Here is a 26325-nt window from a genome sequence, read left to right as displayed (position 1 = left end):
GTGTAACTCTGGAAACTAGATAATTGCAGCGTATGGGGGAAGAAAGGAACTCTTGAGATGACAGTTAAAGCTCCACATTTACCAGCTCTGTCACTTTGGACAAGTCATTTATCATCATGGAGGTTCAGTTTCCTCCACTGTACGGCTGACACTTCTCTTTCTCCCCCCCACAAAACTGCTGGGAAGAAAAAAAAATGGCACAACAAGCAAAAAATGCCAATAATGGTACATGGCACTTAGTACAAGATACTTCATACATGGCATGTCTATCTCTGTACAAAAATTACAGGTCAAGTTTATGACCTATCCTTAGTGGTAACATCTGAGTCTTTCCCTCAAATCCTAAAACTTTACACTACCTTTCCTTGCCCACTCTCAAAATTTGTTCTGACTTGAAGATTCAATATATTCATTCACATAAGATATAAATTAGGACTGTCAAGTAGGTGTCAACTCGCATGTCAAGTCTAACAGATTCAGAGTGGCTTCCTGGACAGTTCTGTGGAAGATAAGATTCTTGAGACAGGCATACTGAGGAAGAGATCTGAGGTCGATTACCAGTGGCTGCTATGAAAGGGAAGGCATGAAGGTCACATATTTGCCATTTTACCTATGAAGGATAATGGTAAATGTTTCCCTTTCTAAAAGCAACTAAATTAACCTAAGTAGAGCTGTGAGCCAAAAGAAGACCGTTTTACGTATTAGCCTGTAAGAGAGCATTAAAAAAAAGTAGAGGGTGCCCTCTCGGATGCCTCTAAAACCATGGGGGCACCCACACCTCAAGGGGCTCCATCATAATCTATCCTATTGTCCGAGTCCAAATTCATATCCTTTACTCAAAATGAAAACTCATTTAATTAAAAAGAGTCATCATTTTTGGCTAAACTTGAAACATATCTTTCAGACAACATAGAAAAAAAAGTTACTTGGAATTATTATTCGTCTGCAGCTATTCTTATTAGCTCAAATTTCCCATCACCACAAGTTGAATTTAAAATATGAACTTTCCTCTTGCTTGGCCTGCGTCCTTAACTGATGGAACCCTGAGGTTATTAAAAATCAGCTTAACTGTCTGGAATGTTTGACAGTCCAGAAAGTTCTATCAATATTCAAGTAAGGCAAACACATTCAGATGGATTTCCAGTATTTTAGATGTAAAGTTTTCTCTCTTGTTTTTTCTTCACTGACCTGGCAAACCAATGCAACTGAGAGATGCCTCAAACTCCTCCCTCACATGCAAAAATGTGGTTTATCTCACAGTTCCAACTGTGCTAAGAATCAACTCTAACCTATACTTTCCAAACCTCAAGCCTGAATACATCATTTAAATGTATATAAAAACAGCATATTTCTGATTTTATGGCTTAGCCTCAGAACTGTAACTTGGACCAGACATCTTCCTCTGCACTGGGCCCTATTTTAAACTTGAAAAAGAGCCTTTTTTGAACCGCAAACCCTAACTCTCTTTCATACTATAGGCCCAAATCAAATATATGGACTAAATAACAGAAACCTCTTTCTGACGAAAAACTTTCAGAGCTCTCTTGGTATTTGTCCCAAGCTCATTTCCTCTCTCTCCCCAAAATGCTTTCATTACCTATAAAGACAGCACATATGTGAATTCCTTTTTATTTCCCTGAGATCCAGGTCGATCATGGAACAAAGACTGTCTAGGATTAAAGCACTTTTCATATGTCCCACAAGTAGAGGGTGGCATCTGCATAGACACTCGCAAAGGGTGTGGGCTGGGGGAGGGCAGTCGAGATCCTTGGGCCTTATCCTTCCAGTCTGTACTGAGGAGCAGAAGGCAAGCGGTATGAAGACACTGGCCCAGTCTGGCTCGGTGGCTCAGTCTGTCATCCCAGCGCTTTGGGAGGCCGAGGCGAGTGGATTGCCTGAGCCCGTGGGTTTGAGAGCAGCCCAGGCATCTTGGCGAGACCTCATCTCAACAATAGATCAAAAATTAGGCCAGGCTTGGTGGCTCAGCCCATAGTCCCAGTACTTTGGGAGGCCGAGGTGAGAGGATTGCCTGAGCCTGCAGGTTCAAGACCAGCCTGGGCAACTTGGCGAGACTTTGTCTCTATAATAAATAAAATAAATCAGCAGGGTATGGTAGCAGAGGCCTGTAGTTCCAGGTCTTTGGAAGGCTGAGGCGGAAGGATCTCTGAAGTCCAGCAGGTCGAAGCTGGGGTGGCTGTGAGCGTGCCACTGCACTTCAGCCTGGGTGACAGAGTGAGACTCCAACTCAAAAAAAAAAAAAGACACTAGCCCAGCCCAAGAACCCGCTTCATCCTGTCAAGCTCTTTCTTTTCATGTCAGCCATCCATATCAGTGTGCAGCTATTCCCACCAGATGATCCTTTTGCCTGAAGAACAAGAAGAAAAAGCAAATCTTGAGGTAAAGGGCAGAAAGAAAAGGTAATTTGAAGAATGGGGCTTCATGAGACACAAGTCCTAGGAAAAAGGTAGTCACTGGGGGCCAGAAAGAAGCAAAAGGAGAGTCAGGGGTGGAGTTGGGCTATGCTGAGGCACGGCCATGCCAAAAGGCAAACAGGACATGAGCTATACTCTGCTAGAGCTTTGGTGGTTACCACCATCCTGGGCTCATGGAAAGAGCCTCCACAGTTAACAGGCACTGAAGCCAGACTGCTCAGAATCCAGCCAGCCCCCCCACTTACTGTGAGTCTGTTTCTTCACATGTCAAATGAGAACTGAACAGTAGTGCAGCTCATAGACTGATGAATGTGAGATCATCCACAAACAGCTTAGCACAGGGCCAGGCACAGAGTAAACACTCACTGTTCACATTAGCTCTGCCAACCAAGACCCAGAGAGACACTCACACAAATGTTAGGGCACAAAGACCTGGCACACACATGAAAAACAACTCCCGTGACATATAACTTCCATGGAAATTAGTAAAGTGATTTTCTCTCTTTTTTTTTTTTTGAGACAGGGTCTCACTGTTTCCCAGGATGGAGTGCAGTGTTGCCATCATGGCTCACTGCAGCCTCGACCTCCTGAGCTCAAGTGTTCTTCCCACTTCAGCTTCCTGGGTGCCACTATGCCTAACTAATTAAAAAAAATTTTTTTTTGTAGAGATGGGGTCTCCTGTGTTGCCTGGGCTAGTTTCAAACTCCTAGCCTCAAGCTCCTGTATGAGCCACTGTGCCCAGCCGAAGTGGACTCCTTTGCTCCACCTACCCACTTCACTACCCATCTACCCACTTTCTTCTCTCACACTGTTCTGCAAACATTGTGCTGTCCTTTGACACCTAATAGAGCCTCTGAAATGTTATTTGGACATTTGTCTATTTATCTGGATGAGTGTGGGAATAAATTTCTTCAGCAGTATAATCTGGATGTCACTTACATTTGCCTGCAAATTTTCTTGTTCCTTTTCCTTTCTCTTTCCCGCCCTCCTTGTTTCCTTTCCTCCTTACTCTTCACCCATTCTTCTTCCCTTCTTTGTTCTTGCCTCCCCCCTCCCTTCCCCCTTTCCTTCCTCCTTTCCCTCCTTTCATATAAACAGGATTGAAGACATGCTTCCAATGTCTCAGTATAGGTAGGAATTCGCAGCATGGCTATCTCCAGGAATGGTTTCTACTATAAGCTTCCCGATGTAATAAAAAGTACCACTTCTCTGGACTCACTGCCAGTGACACCAAACTAATTATCTTTAACTCTTTTCTCTGCCCCAAATTTTCAGTTTTCAGTCATATGTCCCCGTCACTTTCTTCAAAAATACCTCCCACTTGTCCCTTCCTTTCATTTCTGGCCTTAATTATACACCAGAATTACTGTAACAGCCTCTTCGCTGGTCCCCTTGCTCTTGCTCTCTCCCTGGTCTAGCAAGCACTAGTGTATAAACCTTTGGTCCCAGTTGTTGCTTCAGATAGAAGGAAACAGACAAGTAGACATAAAACAAGAGATTCTCCAATAAATTAGCTTGGGAAATATTCACGCTGCATTCCCTCTTAGTGCCTTACAATACACATTGGCATAACAAAGGCATGAAGGAGGCCTGTATTAAAGAACCCTGCAAAAGTTCACTTATCCCCTGGACATCTTTTTTGTGGAAAGGTTATCAACATTTCATAGGCAAAACCCAGTTTGGAAAACCCTGTCCTACGTTAATCTTCATAAAATATTCACATGTCACGCTTGTTCTGATGAAAAAATAAGTTTCAAAGTTCCCTTGAGGCTTCCAGAACCAGGCCCAACTTCAGCAGGCCAGCACTCCAGACACCTCCTCCTAGACTTCTACCATCTAACCTCATTACCACCTCTCTAAGAGCAATTGCTTTACTGTAGTCTTCTGAGCAGGTGAAATTGCTCTTTTGCGTGGACACCCAGCCCTCTGCTTTGCGTGAATACTGTGTCCCTCTGCTTTGCCAAACTTTCATGGCATGCTGGTCCCACTTTCATACTGGCATTTAAGCAAAGACCATACTTTGCATTGTTAACTGAATTATTAACATCACAGCTTTCCCTCCCCAGCTACCTAAGCTTCCAGAGACAGCTTCTGTCTGCTCACGCAGCACCTATGTGTGCCTTGGAGACGTCACTGTGCAAACAGATGGCACTTAATTAACATGTCAGCTGAATAAATAAATGAGTGAGTAAATGAATTAATGAGTGGTAAATGCCCTTTTAAGTTAACTGGCTTTGTAGATTCCTGAGTCCAGGCCACCTGAAGATATTAGGGACGAGCATACAAACTTATCAGAAAAGACCCTCTGATCTAGTCCCATTTGTAACATGACATACACTGACGTGGAGAAGGCGAATGAAGAGAGGTGTTTTACAGAGTATCTCTGTCTTACCAGGGCAGCAGGATGAGAATGTAAGTCAGCACACATGGAAAATGTATGTACGTGCAGCACTAGGTTACAACAGCCTTCACTGCTCATAAAATTATACAATTCCCAGCAAAACGGTTTCAACAGATAATTAACATCAGCTAACTTTGATAAGTCAACCACTATGTCCATTTTAGTGAAAGTTCAGATCTTAAACTCTCTTACTTAATACCAAGATTCCTATTTTATCTTCTAGCATGGGTAATTTTTCTCTCTCCAGGTAAAATAAAATTAAATGGGTTCATAAAATATTCATCAACTTATGTATAAATCATAGCTATCTGTGCTTCCAAGTTCAAATGAGTTTTCCTTAGCCTGGGATGACTAAATATTTGCTACAGGTATTTTCCTGGTGATTTATCTACTTAAAAAAATGTTTCTGGTCTGAAACATCTTTATTTCGTATACACACACACCTCTACGTGCACACGGTGCAAAGTAACTTTAGGCACTTCATTTATGGCCTCACATTCACTGGGATCCATGCCTGCATTATAAGTCCATGCCGGTGATACGCAGTAGTAGCTGACTGCTAGATCTTTGCTTAAACAGGGCTTTTAATGCTGATAGTGGTGACTTCAAACAAACAAAAGGCAAAGCCAAAGGTGGCCCATCTAGTTCTGTCCCCACATGATCTCCAGACATCTGAGCTGTGGTTGGTAAAGAAAGCAGATTGGGAAACACTGGAATAGACTGACATTTCAAGTCCCGCCACTATCAGTGAGTAGCTGGGTGACCCTGGATAAGCCTCAGAGCCCCACTGGGTCTGACTTTCTTATTTGTAGTTTGAGATGGTTGAACTAGATCTGGTAAAATTTTGTGTCTCTGTTAAGCATATTCCTTATTCCATTAAAAGGGCCTCTAGAGGGCATTTGGTTAATTAAGAACTAAAATTAGACTGAACTGCAACTAGCTTCCCAGCTGCTAAGTTGCAGCTGAATTCCTGGTGCTCAAGCAGTATCAGTCTCAGGTTCACTGTGTATCATGTTGCTAGGGTCACTTCAGAGGAATGACAGGAATAGCCCTTCCTTGCCTGCAGCCCTCTCCAAGGACATGCACTTATTATTATTATTTTTTTTTTTTATCACCCAGACTGGAGTGCAGTGGCCACTCCTGGCCACTGCAGCCTCGACCTGCTGGGCTCCGGCGATCCTTCCACCTCAGCCTTCCAAGTAACCGGAATTACAGGCATGCGCTACCACGGCCGGCTAATTTCTGATTTATTGTAGAGATGAGATCTCGCCAAGTTGCCCAGGTAGGTCTCGAACCTGCAGGCTCAGGCAATCCACTCACCTCAGACTCCCAAAGCGCTGGGATTACAGGCTGAGCCACTGAGCCCGGCTATATTTTTAAACGAGTTTTAAAAAGAGGGTGAATTGAATCCATTTAACATAGGAAACATAATACTAAATTTTAAAAGATCCATTCAGATTTGCTTTAGAAAAGCTGTCATTGAAAAATCTGACGCCAATGTAATAGGCACTTGGTTGAATAACAGCAATTTATCTCTACCTAGAGCACTGTGTCAAAAAGAAAAGCTGGACTTACCTGTATTTTAGCACGGACAGACCCAGGCACCTGATATCTCAACTCATGGGCTGTTTTTTGAGACTTTGGGAGTAGAAAAGGATAAGAAAGAGACCGATATTTTGACTTCATAATCTAAAATAAGAAAAAAATAAAGCAAAAAAGAGTCAAATGAGAAAAGAAGTCCATTCCTCCCTACTTTGTGAAGAAAAAGAAATTCAGGTTCATTTTGAAAAAGAAAACAGAAAATGCTAAAGGTAGACGTTTCTAAGTGAAGGGCTATAGAGTATTTATATTTGTTTTTTATTTCCCAAATGTCCATCTTTCACCGTCTATAGCAAGCATGTTTTTTTTTTTTTTTAAAGCAGGATTTATTGAGAGGACAGAAAAACTCCCACAGTGGGAGGGGACCTGTAGGGGTTGCCCCATGTATTGTTCTATATTTGTTAAGCAAGGTTAAATACAATCTACAGTTATAGATACATATCACTACAAAAATGGGATTGTTGTTTTTTTTTTTATAAACTAATTTTTTTTTACTATGTTGTAGATATTTTGCCACAGCAATATAGCACTATATCATTGTTTTTAATAACTTTATAGTAAAGTGGTATAAAGAATCATTTGTTTAATAAATTCCTATTAATCAGCATTTCAGTTATTTCTAATTTTATTTGAATTATTAGAAGCGATATAAAAATACATTACCTTATTGGATTACTTCTCTAGCTTGAATACCTGGAAATGTCTTTTCTGGACCAAAAAGTGGGTTTTTAAAATGACTTATTGGTGGTGTACCAATGTATCCTCCCAGAGGCAGGGTACAAGAGTACTCTCCAGCCAGGCTCGTTGGCTCTGCCTGTAATCCCATGCCTTTGGGAGGCTGAGGTTAGTGGATTGCCTGAGCCCGCGGGTTCGAAACCCGCCTGGGCAACTTGGTGAGCCCTCATCTCTACAATAAATCAAAAATTAGCCGGGCGTGGTAGCGCGTGCCTGTAATTCCGGCTACTCAGAAGACTGAGGCGGAAGGATCGTCGGAGCCCAGCAGGTCGAGGCTGCAGTGGCCGGGAGCGGCCACGGCACTCCAGTCTGGGCGACAGAGTGAGACTCTGACTCAAAAAAAAAAAAAAAAAGAGCACTCTCCCATCCCACCACTCAACCCAACTGCAGGTATTAGCAGTTTTTTCTTTATCTTTGCCAGTATAGTAGGCTAAGAGTAACAACCCATTTGTGTATTCATCCATGCCTCCCTAAATTTTTGTTTAAAAATCCTGCCATTAGAGCTTCCGCTACATGTTTATAATGTTTATGTGAATGAAAAGTAAAGTTAAGACTCTAAGTTGTCAATAAAACTGAATTCTTTCCCCAAATGATAAGGGAGTATAAGGTCTCATTATCACTTCAGGTAAAGAAAGTAGAACTTTAACAATTAGCTTAACTTACGAATGTTAGGTCAAGCTCTTACAAGTAGTGAGGACACAATCTGAAGAAAAGAAAAATGGCTCCATTTTCTTAATACTTGCTTTGCTCAGAACCAGCTCTCAGAATCTGATAGGAACCCAGTGCAATTCCAGGACTGGAAGGGACTTTCCAACCCCTGAGCTCTCCCGTCTCAACCAGCTCCCATCCGCCTTTGATAGCCCCACATGACTACAGAGGCATGCCCGTAAATGCTCGATTAATACTGAGAGTCCAAGAAGGCTCCAGAGGTTAACATCACAAGCATCTGCACTGTGCCTTGTCTCTGGCGTGAAAGTTCAGGAACGTTTCCTTCTTTTTTCACCCAGAGGCCCAGGCGCCCTGACAACAATGCAGGTGGGTGGCACAGCTGTGGCCGGAGCAGCCCCTTCTCACCAGCCTCCAGATCCCTCCTCCAGCTTGCCCTGCTTCTCTTCCTGTGGACCGAACCGTGATAACAACACCCAAGTACCTTCGTGAAGTTCCAGCGCTGGATGAAGTGACGCGCCACGTCACGTGCCGCCTTCCCATGGACTGCAGAGGCGATATCATGCCAGGGCATCCGGGGAGTGGAGTACCTGTCAATGAAATCTGCCCAAGTGCACCGGGCGAGGAACAGGTATTAACTTCTATGCTGGGTAGAAGCCCTCTGACTCCAGCTATGACATATAAACTAAACTGAAACGTGTTAGTGTCCACTATGTGTATATATTTCTTGGCTTAGAACAGCATTTTTACAGGCAAGGGAAACAGATTTCATGTCAGGAACACAGTTCCTTGGGCATCTCTCCCAGATATGTTTCCACTTCAGTAAGTATCAGGTAGTCCCTAGACAAGGCAAGATGTGAGTTGGCACACATTATCTAAGGCTGTGGGCTTGAAACTATATATTTTTTTCTTTTTTATCCTGTTGAAATAGTGTCAGATGGTGCCACCTCTGTCTCCTCTTGGACTCTTAACACAGTGATAATTTGAAAATATGTCATTCTAATGCTGGAAAATGGAGGTGATAAGCAGAGAAGAAGGTGACCAAAGGAAGGCTCCCACCTCCTGGAGAATTACAGATCACGACCCCCCAAATTTGCCTACAGAAAATCTGGAGTTTTCAGATAAGTCAGCTCTATTTCATGTTCTTTTCTTACTGTAACTACAGGGGTCAGTACTGAAGTATATGACTAATGACTAAATCATGTCTCTAAAGTTTTACCTAATTTTCAAAAATAAACCAAAACAAAAGGCATTTAGAATGTGTATGTAGGTGTGTGTTGAGATGCTCAAAAGCAGCCCCTCACCATGACACTCACCAGCAAAAGGTTTATCAAGCTGCACCCAGTCCTTGAAGACAAAATTGCAGTAGTCCTTTCCATGCCAGAATCGGGTCTCCCCGTGTAGCTCACCCACACCTGTCTGCAAACTGCGAATGGAGCTGGTGTCTGTGAAGGCAGCAGGACCTCCTCAGAGACTGTGGCACGGGCAGCCCCGAGAGGAGGCTCAACTCTCATCTAGTGAACATGTATGAACTTTCTCACTGCTTCAGACTCACAACTAGGGTAGTATTCATCCATTGCCTTAGAGGCTGTGGGCTGGCAAGGCTTTGCAACCCTCACAAGGTTATTTTTAGTGGGCAGTTGGGATGATAGCCAGACTTATCATTAAACAACGAGACTGAACCTTCTCAGGCGGCTGAGCAGCTTATTCTCATCGCCTACCAGATCAATGGGAGAACCATGCACAGGGTTAACGGTGAACGAGCAATGCACATGGGGGGGAGGGAGGACACTAAGAGAGAAGTAAAGCCAGGTGAGAGTGGAGAGGCTTGATACGTACACAGAGGCAATGGAGGTCTCCCGCCACTTCTCCTTCCTCAGCCAACAGGGTGCACACCTCATGCATAATTCTTGTTTTTTGAATAAAGCAAGACTCTCAAATTTACAGACAGCCCACGATCCAGCTCTGGAATTAACTAGCTAGGTGACCCTGAGCTTCAGCCATTTACATATAAATGTATGTTATTTGCATATAAATCCCTTATAGGCAAAAGAAAGAATCCGGCCTAGATCACAGCTAAGATCTGTTGGGCTCTAACATTCTATACACTCCAAATCATAAGAAATACAGCAACAGTCATCAAAAACATACAACAGACAGAAGCTGATGGCAGAAGCGCAAAAGCAGCAGTCTCCTGCAGCACTTCACAAAGAGCTCCACCAAGACCATCTCACTGATGGGAAAATGCTCATTTACACAGTTTGTAAATTCAGGGGATACGTTGACCACAAACACAGAGAAGTCAGAAGACTAGCAGAATGACAAATCGCCAAGGCAGCACATGGCACGGAAGAGGCACTTGACAAACAGACACTGAACCCAAAAATGTCTGTTGAGGGAATAAACAGCTCTGCTGCAGTAGCCAGGGAGGTGACTGCGTGATTCCCCCTCCTCCCACTGCACTGTCTCCAAACTGTCTTAGTGAAGCGCAAACCCGTTGTTAAAAGCCTAGGATCACCTGCTGCCTACAAAGTCCCATCCCAAAGGCTTAGTGTACAGAGAGAGCTCTTCCCAAGCTGGCGCCAGGCTATCTTCCAGTCCTTGTTTCCCCCACCCAACCTCAGTGCCATGCAGGACACACTTTTCACTGTGTTTGACAGGCACACTTTTCACTGTGTTTCACAGGCCTGGTCTGTCATGCCTCCAAGCAGTTGACACATCATTCCCTCTATCTGTAACGCTCTTCCTTCCTGCTAGGCCTGATCTCGCAACCATCCTTCCCAGCCACATTGGCCGTCACCTGCCCCAGAGAGACCTCCCGGATACTGCAGAGAAAGGTGGTCTCCAGCACTGCTGTCACCCATCAGCCACTGCTCACCCAGCACCTCTGCCCCTGGGTGGCAACTGTGCAACACCCCAACCCCTGCTAGTCCTACAGACTCCTCGGTGGTGGGGTCATGTCTCCTTACTGCCCACAGCTCCTGGCAGCCGGGTAATCAGTAAGTATTTGCAGAATGCATGCTTTTATGCAGTCACTACACAAGCTAATATTCAATCTCACACTGAATAATTAACCTTCCAAAGGTTATTACAACTTCTGATAAGAGAAACATGGCTTAAAGTGTCAAATATTAACAAAACTAAATAATGTTAAAAACAGTCTGGGCACGGTGGCTCAAGCCTGTAATCCCAGCACTTTGGGAGGCCGAGGTGAAGGATTGCCCAGGCCCACGGGTTGGAGACCAGCCTGGGTGACTTGGCGAGACCTCATCTCTATAAAAAATCAAAAAATTAGCTGGGCATGGTAGTGTGTGCCTGTAGTTCCAGTTACTTGGAAGGCTGAGGCAGAAGGATCCCCTGAGCCCAGCAGGTTGACTCTGGGGTGTTGTGAGCATGCCACTGCACTCCAGCCTAGAGCAGCTCAAAAAATAATAATAATAAATAATGTTAAAAATAGACTTCCATTGACTGTGCCCAGGGATTTATTTTCCTGTTGTCTGAGACTGAAAGCCCAAAGTACCGGTAGATCTGTTTGCCCATCAGAAAAAAGAAAAAGGGAGGCAAGGAAAAAGAAATAATGGGTTAATTTCCACATTTAAAAAGTATGCATATTTATATATGGGGGTTCCAAAAAACATGTATACACATTTTAAGAAATGTTATCAATGTATTACTTTTTTGAAGTTGAATTGAATTATAGTAGCAATATGTAGTATGAAATTTGCTCAAAGGATAACATTCATCTTGTTATTGGTATATATTGAGTATTACAATTTTAATACTGTTTTTTCCTTTCCTAAAGTGTGGATACACTTTTTGGCACTGTGTGTATGTGTGTGTATAATTTGTTTTCATCAACTGAGAAACTCAAAGCTAAGGCTACGTAGACACACATACACTTGTTTAAATATAAGCTTTCACCTAACAACCAGTTATGATAAAGACAATGAAACAAAACCAGTTCTTAGTCTCAGAAAATTATCTGGGCACTCATTGAATTCAACCTGCTCATAATTCAAATTTGTTTTTGTTTTTAACCATGGCCTAGAAATGCTCTAAACAAGTCAGGGTCCTTCTCAGAACACATGCGCTACCAAGGCTATAGGGACAATACTTGGCCTGAGATAACAGCTCAGAGCTGCAAAAGCACCTATGAGGTGGTGGGGACGGCTGGCCTCAGCAATGTGGACCCGAGGGGTCTTTTTTAGGCTGTGTCTGGCTTCCAGGTGATTTCATCATTGCCTCTGCCGTGTCTCTGCCACGGGTTGTCACGCCAACTGTCTGTAAACCCCACTGTCAGATTCTGGCTGCCTCACACCTGGGGCCTTCTGTTTCCTCGTCTGCTATCTCTGGCCTTACCATGCCTCCTCCTTTTTTCTCACCTCTTGGCTTCCCACCTTCCCTTCTGGGATCTCTTTCCCAGTTCCCTCTGGGATCTCTTTCCCAGTTCCTCCTCACTAACAACGTTTCCCCTTTCTCCTATCTTCCCCTACCCACTTCCCAAAGGCACACCCCTCCAAGCCTGGCCTCTGTCTTGGCTCCAGAACTACAGTCACTTCCAGTGCCTCACTTGATGTTGCTTGCCTAGTCAACCCGCCAGAACTCTGAAATTACACCTACCTCTGAAAGTAATAACCATCCCACAAAATTAAGTCCTCCCTTGAGACTTCTACCGGCTGTTTGTATCACTCAAGCTCAAATCTCTCTATCACCTTTGACTCCTCTCTTCTTCATAGACTCCTTCACCCACTTCCCCACCACCACTTCCCAGGTCATACTGCAACTCTGCTAATTCTTCTTTTAGTAAACATTTCTTTCAGTCACTGCACTCTTGAGCCCACTGGCACAACCTTGTCAGACTCTATGTGTCTCTAGTGTAACCTTGGTGAAGGTTCCTCCTTGAACCACCCCTCAGTGGGATTATTCAACATTTAGAGGATGAGGTACAGGGTTTCTGTTTGATTTTCGAGGCCCTTCGTAAATTGGTATAGATATATCCCACTAGGTCACTCTAAACAAATCCACTAACCCTTAACCAAATTCCAAAAGCTCTGAAAATCCAACTATTTTTTTATAGTTCACTGGTTAGCAAAAACTGAGCCAAACCAACAAGAGGTCAGTTATTATCTTCATGGATTCCACTTGATGCTGTATAAGTAGAAACAGTTTGCTTACGTTCCAGGTATTTCCTGGACCCTGCTAGGACTGTAATGTAATATATTACATTCATAATAGGTATTATATTACCCTTCTAAAATCAAAACCTTCTGATTTCTGAAGCATATCTGAGTCCAAGGATTTTTGTATAAGCGATTGTAGACCTCTAGCTATTCATATTTCACACTCAGGTCAAAGGTGCTGAAATAAATGCTTTTGGTATATACTATATCTGTGCCTTAAGATAGAACATCTGGCTGAAATACCTGTTTTTCTCCCTTTTTAGCCTCTGCTCACTGAGTTTCTTCCTATGGTCAAGGCCAGTTACTATAAATATAGGTTCTCAATAAATAATTTTTTTTTTTGAGTCACCTTCCAACTAGCTAGAAGTATAGACACACGCCACCACACCCAGTTAATTTTTTGATTTATTGTAGAGACGAGGTCTCACCAAGCTGACCGGGCTGGTCTTGAACCCTCAGGTTCAGGCAATCCACTTGCCTCGGCCTCCCAAAGTGCTGGGATGGCAGGCTGAGCCACCGAGCCCGGCCAAGCCATATTTTTAAAGAATCCTTTGTTTTCAAAATTTCTTGGATTTTGGAATTGTGGGAAAGGGTCTATGGGCCTGTATCACATCTGTGAGGATCTTCCCTTGATGAAAGAAAGTAAGGAAAGGCAGTAGGAAAGCATTTGAAACTTATGCCCATCTATTAGGTAATAAGTTCTTGAACAGCACACAATGAGTCTTCTTTATCGTGTGCATTGCAACCCTGAGAACAGAGTTTAGAAACAGCTTAACTTACTTTTCCTTATCCATTATGCTTAGGATATTCAAATTTGAAAAACCTGTCTCAAGTAAATGGTCAAAATAACTTTGCCCTCACGATCTAATATTTGCTTAAATATTTGCTGAATATAAAATGAGTAAAATTTAACTCTTCTTGTTTTATTTATTTGCTTATTTCTGAATCAATATCTCACGTTGTTGCTCAGGCTGGAGCGCAGTGGCACAATCACAGCTCACCACAGCCTCCGACTCCTGGGTTTAGGTGATTCTGTGTCAGCCTCCCAAGTAGCTGGGACTACTTGGCATGCAAAACCACATCAGGCTCATTTTTAATTTTTTTGTAGAGATGAAGTCTCGCTGTGTTGCCCAAGCTGGTCTTGAACGCCCAGGCTCAAGTGATTCTCCTGCCGCCACCTCCCAAAGTGCTGGGACTACAGGCATGAGCTACCATACCCAGCTTAACGCTTTCAATAGATAGTATCAAGCAAAACAATGCCGATCTGAAATTGTCCCTCTTATAACATAACTCTGAAAGAAAAACAATTCTTGAAGATGGCCTAGTGATTTTGAATTAAAATACATGTTACAGAAATCTATCATGCTGACTAGCCACACTTTTAGTGCCATTTTTCTGTTTAAAAACCCATAGTGATCTTGTATGCACACTCCACATCGACTTCTGTATTACACCATGAAGGTTTACTAGGAGCCCAGTTCAACATGGTCTTTTCAGTCAAGTGAAACCCACACTGCAGAAAGATTAACACTGTTACTATTCTCGGAAAAGAAAGTCATTAAATCAAGCTAACATTCAATTTTAAATTTCTGATGGAGTTACCCCATGCTTAATTTGGGTTTCACATTTTACAAGGCAACATGAGTTTAAGTTACTACATGACAAATCTAGAGTTTTACTCTTTTAGCTTCTTTTATTAGCTTTAAAATATTGCTTTTTCAAAACAAATTCATAAGAAACTCCAACAAGCAAAACAGACCCAGATGGGATGATTCTGGGTGAGCACATGCCAGCTGCAGCAGGAGAGTCCTGGGACCCACCCGTGCCAGTGTCCTCCTCAAAGCCTTCTAGAAATGCCGGGATCCCAGGAAGAGTCTGGAAAGCACTGTTCTAGAAAGACCCCAATAGCGGTTGGCTTTTCTTTTTAAGTAAGTTAACTTTTTTCATATTAAAATGTTTAATTTGTATTTATGTTTGACTATAAAAGCAATATGAGGCAGTGCCAACAGTGAAGGGAAAATAATAAATCCCCTTGAGTTCCACCTCCATAACAAAGTCAGCATCATTTAATGTCCTCTGCCTCTTTCAGAAGACTATTTTGACACAGCGGTGATCATCCTCAAATCCCGATCTTTCCTGTTCTTCCCACAGGCTTCCCGTTTCAGCTTATGGAACCTGGAGTCCTCCCCTCTCTCCATCCCATACCCAGCAGTCAGATGTCGCCCTCAAAATACATCCAGTACCTGCCTGGGCATGATTCGATACCCTGGTGTACTCTAAAGAATGGTCCTGTAAAAATGGCAGCCAGACCTCACCTGCAGTTTTCCTACCTCATTTAGGGCCAAAGTGCTTACAACAGTCTGCAAGACCTCACAAACCCACCCGGCCCTACTCTCTGACTTTGCTCCTGGGACTCTTCCCCAGCCCACTCCCCTAGATCTGCATCCCTGGAACACACCTATGGCCTCCAGCCTCATGGCCTGAAGACTGGCTACTCCCCCTGTCTGGACACCCTCCCCCAGTCCATCTCTTACCCTCACTCTTCTCTTCCTTTTGAGCTCTTGAAAACTCACTGCATTAGAGAGGCATTTTCTGACCACCCTATATAAAATAGTGACTCCTTCTCTCTGTCCTTCCCCCAGCCAACTCTGTTGTTCTCCATGATGATTATCACCACTTGCTATATTGTGTTCAATCCTCTACGTGTATGAACAATCCCATCTAACCCCCCAACTAGTTAACTGTATTTCATCGATGATGTTCACTACATCTCTAGTACCTAGAACAGTGACTGGCATATTAGGGGAATTTAGCAAATACTCAATTCATTATCAAATAAATCTTCTTTATTTTTGTATCCCCAACTACAGTATTTAATGATTGTTCAATTCCATCACAGGGATGAGTCGTTCATTATGTTTTTCACCATTTCCTACTCTTTGACATTTAGGTTGATCTCTCTCCTCTCCCCCTGCCCCAACAATGCGGTCCTAGACATGCCTCCAGTTTATAAGTGAGGGGTTGTGAACAGATGTCAAAGGCACTTCCCATCAAAAGCAGAGAACCACACATGTTGGTGTCCTCAGGTCACCACTGTGGACAGCACCCTCTCAGCCTGACGCTGACCTGAATTAATGTGCTCAGCACCCAACTCACATCTTTTCCACTTTCTCCTAATCCTACTGTCACGTGCACTCAGTCATAACTCAGACTCCTTAGCTTCATGGCTTGGCAACCTTATTCCTCCACTTCACTTGTAACTTCAGTGCTGAAGCAGCAAAGCTGCACACTGGAACGACAATGCACCATCTGGACCTGCTTCCAACTCTTTACTTTTAATGTGCGCCACTGCATGCACCCCTGACCTGGCTCCCTGGACTTCCCAGAGGCCGCCTGCTTCCCAGGGCTTTGAAGCTTTGTTGAGCACAGGAATTATGGAGAAGTGACCCTGAATACCATGTGCTAAATAAATAAAACGTTTCCCCATGTATTGTTCCTCTTCATTTTTAAATGTATAGCAATGTTGTTATGATTTACAAAATACTAATTTACTTATCAGGTTACACCGAACTTTAGTTCATCATATGCAGTTCATTAATACATTTTTTAAATGTATGGTTCCTAGACTAAACAATACTGGGGTTCATTGCTCAAGATCCAGCTTAACTTATCAGGCTCTTCAGCACCTGCTAGCCACACATGACTCACATCCAGACACAGGCGCTGGACTCTCACTCCCCATCTCCTAAACAGTACGTGAGAGCCTTGGCCTTGGCTTCCAGCCAAATGGTCATGATGCAGATCACAAATCTGAATCATAAGCACTGAGAGGCTTGATAAACGGGAACTGCTTTGGGCAAGTCACTTACTATCTCCAACCCTGAGTTTCCCCATTTGTAAAAAGGAGATCATCTTACTACCCAGAACTGCAAGTACTTGGGGCAGTGATGGACAGAGTCTGCACATAATAACTGTCAGCTTATGATTTTACTAGAGTTATCTATTATGGCAATTACTTATGCCATATCTGATCATTTGCCAAATCCTTCTTCATTCTCACCACCATAATTTAAGCTCATTGATCATTAATTTATTCCTCAAGTATCTAGTCCTTCTTGTAGATTATTAGATTATGATTTCTGAAAATTCACAGAGCACAAGTCCATCCAGAGTCCTTCAAGATTTTTAACCACATAAAGTTCCAACTCCCCAGCATAACTGCCTGTATCTTCTAGTCTTACATCATAAGCTGCACCTTAGCGGATGATGATGTCTAAACGTTTAGAAACGGTTGGTGCCTTCCCCTGCCAGCAGCTCTGTTCACTGCCTTCATCAGCAGTGTCTTCCTCCTGCCTAGCCCAATCACATTACTTCCGGACCCAACCCAGACGCACCCTCCGCAGAGGCCCTTCTGGATTGTCACAGGGGATGCCCTCCACCTCCTGTAGAACATCTGCATCCCCACTGACCTGCGTGTGCCGCGCACTGTTCCGTTACCAGGCATGTTTCGTCTTCGCTGCTAGCATTCCTAGGAAGCAGGGGTCTTGTGTGCCACGCAGGACAGGCTCTCAAGAATACATGGGGCATGGTGACTTCCAACAGAAAGTCAATCCACGCTCACTATGCCACGCGACAGACAACACAGCAAAGCTCAAGGCTAACAGGCTCTGCCACCTCACACAGCACTTACCGGCCTCAGATCTAGTGAGTCCCTGCTCAGACTCACTGGAAGGGCGAAAGAGTCTGAAGTGGGGTCTTAAACCATGGATTAAATTCTGGTGACTTCTACAGTGATTAAAATAACCTGGAGAAATTGAGAGGGTTTTGTTTTTTACAAAGTAACATGTATATCAAGTTTTCTGTGCTGGAAAGCAAGGCTGATTGTTTTTTAAACCAAGCCAGGCTATAAAATCAGCCATAAGATTCTGAGCAACAGAAAACCACAGAGCTTTAAGACAGACTCAGAAAGAATAGTCACTATGCAAGATGTGGGAAGTCGGGTGTTTGATGATATAAGCTTGAATATATATTTCTGGATGAGTAGAGAAATGAAATTTCTTTTAAGAAAAGATCATAAAGTCTGTCTAATGCCTTTCTCTTTCCTTTACAGCTTGGCATGTTTTAGACACCCTTAGTCTTTCTGCTACCACTAGAAGCATGAACTGTGATTGTTGTGACTATTTTATGTGAATAAAAAACAATCAACCTGTCCTAAAAGGAGGCCAACAAAGCCGAAAATGGCATGACCTTAAGTAGGACAATACGGCAACCTTTCAACATTGATCATCCCACTCCGTTCTAGAAAGGTAAATTCAAAAACAGGTATAAAGTGTCTGACTGTGGCGGAACAGGGTGTAGTGAAGACAAGTCCTGGCGAGGACCACGACTTACTGGAGGCGCTGTCAATGCTGCTGACGCTATCTGCGTTGCGCAGGTGGTGCCGGTGGAGCTGCCGGTAGATGCTAAACTTGGAGAACTTTCTTGGCTTTCCTCCCCCTTTCGTTTTTGCATCCATGTCATCAACATTCTTCATGGTGGAAAGGTTCTTATTTGGTTCACTTTTGTCTTTGAGGCTTAAAGATTCCATAGACTCTGTTGTTGCAGCCTAAGAACATTATTTTTTAAAAAAGACATCGCATAAGCCATTCTGCAATGTGGTTCTTTAATGCAAATAGGGCTGAGGTGTAAAGTGAACAAACGACAGAGGCTACATCGCAGTAATGCCTGAAGTCAGCCACCAGAGAGTGGCGAGATCCCGTGAGCTGTTCAAACACCACCAAAGACATACCACGAGTTCCACCATGCACCCTCTTTCAATAGGCCGCTTGCTTGAAATTTCATTCCAATGAACCTTTCTATCTCAAATACAACACATGAGTAACTTTCACTGTGGAGCTCCTCAACTTGGTCCTCTGATAAACATTAAGTAAGCAATGTTTCTCCTGTCAATCACTTTTCCTGTTACCTATGTTGTCACTATGCAACATGTTGTCACTATGTTGCAATTTTCTCAGCTAAGTTACCAACATATCTAGCAGTTAATAAGATGGAGCCTATCAAAGTTTTAAACTAGTGCATTCATATTTTGGTAGCCACTTCACTGAAATAGCAATCAGATTGATATACACATATAGATTTTTGGTAGCTCTTGATTTAAGAGGTACTTTGAGCGGTTATTCACTTTTTTCTCTAAAGATCAACCCATCTTGTTTTTATAAGTCTTTAAGTAGGAAGTTTCCAAAAACCGTGGCAGCTACTTTTAACAAGACTTCTGACTGTTATTTGACCTAAATCTTGACTGCCACACGTTTTTGTTTAAGAACCTTTCTTCCAAATAAAAAATAAATCTTTATTTTAAATGGGAAAAAAAGGAGCTGAGTATGAGATAGCAAATGTTCGGTTGAATCTGTCTTCTCTACTTACTAGAGAAGAAACTGAGACTCTGTGAGGCTAAGTTAAAACTAGCGAGGTAAGGAGGCTGGTATTGAAAATCAGATTTGCCTCACATTTTACTCAACGTTCTTTGGCCCCCAAGGAAGATACTGCCTCTCACTCAACCAGTCAGTCAAGTGATGTTCACGTAATGCAATCCTGTAAAGGTGAGAGTCACTCACTGGGAGGGAACCCAGAGATGGTCCTGAGGTGACCCGCTTCACACTGCCCACGTCTGTGAGTCTGTGTTCGTTGTCATCCCACCGTCCGTAGGCCAGGTCGATCCCACCAACAAAGGCCACTGATTGGTCAATGATGATGAGCTTCTCATGATGAGCCCAGAGGTAGATGCTGGAAGACACATGATCCGGGTGCCTCATTACCTTGAGAGAGAGAAAAAAAAATCCCACCACTTTAAAAATGTCCTTCCTGTCATACAAAATAGGTCTATTATCTCCCTAAAAAGGTATTTTTTTGTAATTTAAATGCCAAAATGTACAATGTATACACCAAAGAACATCTCCCAATTATTCTCAATATTTTATTCTCAATATTTAAGATAGAAAGACTCCTATTTACTTTTTAAGTCCCCCTACCCATATGCCTTAACTTGGGGCAGCTGTCATTTAGCTTGAAGTTTGGTTACACATTAGATAGAAGTCAGTTCACTTTGATAGCTGGTTCCCTTTTCCCGCATGAGGATTATGCCATATTTGGCATCTTTTAAAATTCTAAAAATATTTAACCAACAACCATTTCTGAAAAAATTGTAATAAATTGCACTGATATTTTAGCAGTCATTGAGTTGAAACACTGTGCTAAGAATTTGAATACAGGCATGTAGATTTTTTGGCAGTTCTTTATTTATGTATTTATTACCCAGAAAAACTGCTTCTTTTATTTTTTATTTTAAAGATGTGGGGTACAATTCAGAGTTAGGCATACAAATGCTCATTATGCACGTACCTTTGCTGATGAGGTGTGCCCAGTCTTCCCTCCACCCCACCCCTGCCAGCAGTTCCCACTACTGCCAATTCCACCCTCACCCCTCCCCTGGACTTTGAGAAGCTAGTGATCTCCTGCTTTCAAATAGAATTTCCTGAACGACCCCAGGCTAGTCTATCTTATTTTCATTTTCATTTGCCCTTATGTAAAAACTGTATAAAATCTTTGGCAGCTTTTTAAAAAAATTAATAGCACACTTTTATGAAGGTAATATACACATAACATAAAATTTACCAACTTATCTGTTTTAAAATGTACAGTTCAATGGTATCAGAGCAATGAGTTAGACAGTCTTCTTTCCTTTCCGTTTTAAAATAAGTTTTAGAAAGACCAGTGTTAGTTCTTATTTAAACGTTTTAAATGTTTGGTAGAATTCACCAGTGAAGCCATCAAGTCCTGGGCTTTCCTTTCTCCAAAGATTTTTGATTGCCATTCAATCCCCTTACTAGTCATAGGTCTATTTAGATTTTCTATTCCTTCATGGTTTAGACTTGAAAGGTTTTGTGTTTCTAGATATTTGTACATTTAGTCTATGCTCCACTTTCATTTCTGATTTTTGTAACTTGAGTTTTCTTTTTCTCTTAGTCTATGTAGCTAAAGGTTTGTCAATTTTGTTTATCTTTTCAAAAAATCCACTTTTGGTTTAGTTGATTTTCTGTATTATTTTTGTATTCTCTATTTCGTTTATCTCTGCTCTAATCTTTATTTCCTTCCTGCTGCTAGATTTAGGTTTAGTTTGTTCTTCTTTTTATACTTCCTTAAGTTGTAAAGTCAGGTTCTTATTTTGGGGTCTTTCTTCTTTTTGTAGTAATGTCACCCTTTGTAAATTTCCCCCTTTGCACTGTGTCCCACAAATTTTGTTATGTTGTTTTATTTTCATTTGCCTCTGAATATTTTTTATTTCCTTCGTGATTTGTTCTTTGATCTACTGCTTGATCACATGTGTTATTCAATTTCCACAATTTGTGACGTTTCTAGTTTTCCTTTTTTATTGATATTTAACATTTTATTATTGTGGTCAGACAGATCTTTGTATGACATCTGCCTTTTAAAAACTATTAGGACTTAATGTGTAGCCTAACAGACAGTCTCTCCTGGAAAATGTCCCATGTGCACTTGAGAAGAATGATGTATTCTGTTGTTATTAAGTAGAGTGTTCTGTACATGTCCATTGAATCTAGTTGGCCTTCTCTGTTGCTCTTCCATTTCCTTACTAACTTTCTGTCTGGTTGGTCTACCCGTTACTGAGAGGGGGGTGTTGAAGTCTCCAACTATTATTGTAGAACTGTCATTTTTCTCTCTTCAATTTTGTTAGTTTTTGCTTCACATATTTTGATAATCTGTTATTAGGTGTTCATATGTTTACAATCTTTATGTCCTCTTGCTGTACTGAATCTTTTGCTAATATACAATGTCCTTCTTTGTGACTTGTAATCTTTTTTGATTAAAATCTATTTTGTCTGATATTAGTTGAGCCATTCCTGCTCTCTTTTGGCTACTATTTGTATGGAATAGTCTGTCTTCTCATGTTCACCCTATTTGTGTCTTTGCATCTAGAATGAGTCTTTCAACCATATAGTTGAATCATGCTGTTGTTGTTGTTTTAATCTGTTCTACCAATCTGTCTTTTGATTAGAGAGGCTGATCCATTTGCGTTTAAAGTCATTATCTATAGGGAGTGACTTCTGTCATTTTGCTATCTGTGTTCTCTATGCCATAGGGCTTTTTTGGTCCCTTACTTCCTGCATTACTATCTTTTGAATTAAGTTGATTTTTTTTTGTAGCGGAAAGTTTAAATTCCTTTCTTATTTCTTTGTGTGTATATTCTATGGCTATTTTATTTGTGGTTACTGTGGGGATTACATGTAACAGCCTAAAGTTGTAGCATTCTGGTTTCACTTTAGACGAGTTTAACTTCAACAACATAACAAACTCTGTTCCTTTAACAGCTCTGCCCCACCCTCTCCGCTGCAGATGCTGCAAAATTGCATCATTGGTAGGTGCTTGACAGAGATTTGGTGAACAAATAAATTATGCAACTCAATAATTCATTCTCAAGGGGAGGGCACTTTCCTTTCATAACCAAGTGAAATACACAATTGTCATGTGCTTTAAGCCTTCTGGAGATGGATTAATTTATTATATCTTGATGTATCTCAATGACTGGGTGATATTTAATGACAGGCCTTAGGTCTTTGGTAAAATATCAGAGTGTTTTCAAATAGCTTACCATGTTTATTTACTTTATTAGTGTTTTATACTAGGTACTATTGATTTTTTTAAGCACTTTAAATACCAGGGGAGATCGCTTTGCTGTTATCAGTGATCAGGGAATGTCACAGGAAGATCACCTCTAAGAAGTTTCAGGATAATCTTAATGAGAAGTGTGAGAACCTGAAGCAAAACACATCTGAAAAATGCCCACAGAATAACCAGGAAGAAACACTGGTGCCCAGGATGAACCTGAATACCTTTATGTTGGGGTGGAGACGCATCAGAGTCCTCTTGCTGTACTCACTATTGATCCCGAGAGCCAGTTCGACCTCTTTGTAGAGCATGACGAAGATCCTCACCCCCTGTTGCTGTTGCAAGAGAAGACATGGTGGAATAAGCATCTCTGGAGGGAGGTTACGATTTTCCTTTTCCTTTTCTTTTCTGGGTACTGAACTTTCTTATATAAACAAGTATAATAAAATATTTAGTGAAAAAGGCAATACAAGGAGGTTATAAGTAAGTGTGCATTGAGATACAAATAGCAAAAATAAAAATTTATTCCCCTTCCATTCTTAAAACTTGTCATACCGAGAAAGAGTGCCAATAATTGATTAGTTATAGATTGAGAATGCTGAAAGTATAACCTCAGCTGCTTAAAGTGTCTGACAGTCTTACAACTTTTAATATTCTCAAACATTTGTCATTACGTTAAGTTTTGACCTGATTCATGTTACAGAATTAGGAGTTTGTTTGAGTATTCACTTCCATTATACCTCAATTAGCTGAAAAACCAGTGATAAGACCCTTTTACATGGTAAAGTATGCTAAATATCCCTTAAATATTTCATGGAGGTATTTCTTACAGAATTTTTCTTTATTGAAAAATGTACTTAAGTAGAAAAAGCATTCCTTAATTTTCAAAGATGAATGCATGGGTTCATCCTCTTAACCTCATAATTAGATCATTAATGTCTGTTTTACCAGTGAAAGGACTTTTTCAGAAGTCAAGCTTCTCTAATATTCAAAAATCCCTGAGTTTTAGCAGGTACTTAGTATAAGATGGACACACAAGTTAACACTGATCCATACTCAGACCTTGGACCTGAAAGAAAAAAGACAAGGCCATTGTGACCCACTTAACTGGGTCAAAATAAACCACAATTGCCTGGTAGACGCTAACATGCTATGCAAATAACATTATGAATGTCATTCATCAAAAAGACAATGTCTAATAGCTAGCAATATAGACAAGCACTATTATTTTCCCTTCTAGCTCTGGCCGACGACAGGCTTTGAGCCTAGAATAAACTGCCCACTCCAGAGCATCTCCCCTTCTCCTGCCCACTCACATGAACCTCACTTCACACACAGCTCAGAAGGCATTGCCTCCAGGAAATTCTGTCCTATTTACTCCCATTCTGCACATTGCTTTTTAACTCTTTAGATTTGAATCCTCAGTAATTTAGTGCAGTCTGTACATTTTGATTTGTATTCTTTTTACCCAGCACCTCTGAAAACATTCTGGAACATACTGCATGCAAGCTAGATTATGTATCTAAATTACACATCAGCAGTATTTAATATCCTAGAGATTAAATGGAAGAATTTTCCCTTAATTTACTTTCTAGAGTCTTACTAGCACAAGTGTATTCATACACTATAATAACAAAATATACTTTAATTACAGTTTTAATGAATAATCTATGGTAATTAGTCATTGTTCATAGCAGAAATTTGATTGTGTCGAACACATCTAATTCATAATAGCTGAAAATTTTTGCAATGCTATACGAGGGAAATAACATGGGAGTTAACATGCTAAGTTCTAGATAATAGGATATAAAATATTGGGCAAACCAAACACATACACATTTTCCCAATACTGTTCTGCCAATACTAAGAAGCATGTTTTGGCCCCTAAATTCCTTAGAATAACACATCATTTCAAAATACTAATACCTTATCTCTTGGTATTAGTAATATATTAAAAGTGTATACATTTTGGGGGTACACACTAGATTGATATTCTGGTGTACATAACGGAGATTTGAGTACTACTGGAAGACCCATTCAAGGAAGCAGGACCATGAACGTGTATGTTGCTCCTTTTTGTTGTTGTTCTTAAGAGCTGGCTTTTGGAACTCATTTATTATTATTATTATGCAACTATCTATTATTATAATCGAGTATATAAGTACAGATTTGAGCAAAGAAATTGAGAGTATAGTCAAGATGTGAACAGATTAATTCTAAGGGTCTGGCCGGAAAGCACTCTGCAATGAACCACTGATGGAGGGCTGTAAAGTTACAAGATTATGTTATTTGTATCCACCTCTGTTCATATCCATTTTGCTATCTGAATATTTTAAGATTCAACACTGAATAATGGTGACAAAAAATAGTCTCCCATTGAAAGACATAATACAAAGTGTAAAATCCCAAATTTCAACCTAAATTATAGAACATGGCACCTAACATGAGAATCCTATGGTTTCTCATTTGCCCGCATAACTAGTGGACTTCTGAAATAATAGAGATGTTAAAACGAATATATTACGTTATTACTCTCCATGTATTAATACCTGACATTTTTCTCTATACCGTGTCTTTTCTCATTGAAACAAATTAACTCTAAAGGAAATAGGGTAGAGGTGTTTAAGTCTTTTTAGCCTAAAGACAAATGATTAATAAGAAAGTAATTACTTTAAAAGTTCATTTTTATGTGTTTTACGATTATCTATAGCAATAATAAACAGTTAATTAGTGACAAGATTCTTGCAATAATAAAGCAATACATCCCTCTTCTTTTGGCCAGGGTATAAAGTCTAACTTACAAAGGGCAAAGGAGAATCATTCCTTGGGAATGAAGGCATTTTCCAGGTTATACTAGTGGGGTTTATATAAAATGTAGAAAATACTTCTGCAAATCCAAACTCAATTTTTCAAAAAAAACCCTGATGTTAATTTTGTAACTTAAAAAATATACTTTTGAAACACCCCATGTTTTAATGTCAGTAGTGTTTGTAGGGTAAATTACTTTTTGCTTACAGAAGGGTAAGGAAGGTATTACTAGAAACAGAAGAGTAGATAGCCTGGAGTTGATTATGCAATGTCATGTGTCTTATCTCTGCTGAACCAAACTGACTCAAAAGTTCCAGAGAATAAACTCCATGAAACATGAGTTTCAAAAGATGAAAGTTCTTTCCTCTTTTCTAATTAGTTTCTCATCAAGTAGAGGAGACACAACACTATAAACAGTAGGAATGTTTAGGGCCTTTTTTTTTTTTTGAGTTGGAGTCTCACTCTGTCTCCCAGACTAGAGTGCAGTGGCCACTCCCAGCCACCGCAGCCTCGACCTGCTGGGCTCCAGCGATCCTTCCGCCTCAGCCTTCCAAGTAGCTGGAATTACAGGCGCGCGCTACCACGCCCGGCTAATTTTTTGATTTATTGTAGAGATGAGGTCTCACCAACTTGCCCAGGTGGGTCTCGAACCCGCGGGCTCAGGCAATCCACTCACCTCAGCCTCCCAAGGCGCGGGATTACAGGCTGAGCCACCGAGCCCGGCTAGGATCTTTAAGTATATAATATAAATGGGGAGACAATGAAAAATAAAAAATTGATAGTAGAAATCACAGAGTCTTTGTTTCCTGGCCAGCTTTTT

The 26325-nt window shown here is 41.2% G+C and overlaps 1 protein-coding gene across 1 annotated transcript in view; it reads right to left on the bottom strand.

Moving 5' to 3' along the window:
• The window catches only part of PLD1 (phospholipase D1), a 171673-nt gene that overhangs the window by 55215 nt on the left and 90133 nt on the right, over nt 1–26325 (bottom strand). The window contains exons 13-19 of the mRNA XM_008060895.2: nt 22922–23032; nt 19628–19828; nt 18405–18618; nt 17704–17817; nt 9150–9278; nt 8318–8436; nt 6409–6522 (exon numbers count right to left, since the gene is read on the bottom strand). Of these exons, the coding sequence (XP_008059086.1) occupies nt 6409–6522; nt 8318–8436; nt 9150–9278; nt 17704–17817; nt 18405–18618; nt 19628–19828; nt 22922–23032 (1002 nt within the window). The remainder of the gene's footprint in view (nt 1–6408; nt 6523–8317; nt 8437–9149; nt 9279–17703; nt 17818–18404; nt 18619–19627; nt 19829–22921; nt 23033–26325) is intronic.

Source organism: Carlito syrichta, unplaced genomic scaffold (assembly GCF_000164805.1).
Source record: "Carlito syrichta isolate Samal-C Ts95f unplaced genomic scaffold, Tarsius_syrichta-2.0.1 Scaffold304767, whole genome shotgun sequence".
NCBI lineage: Eukaryota > Metazoa > Chordata > Mammalia > Primates > Tarsiidae > Carlito > Carlito syrichta.
This window is presented reverse-complemented; position numbering and strand designations above follow the sequence as displayed.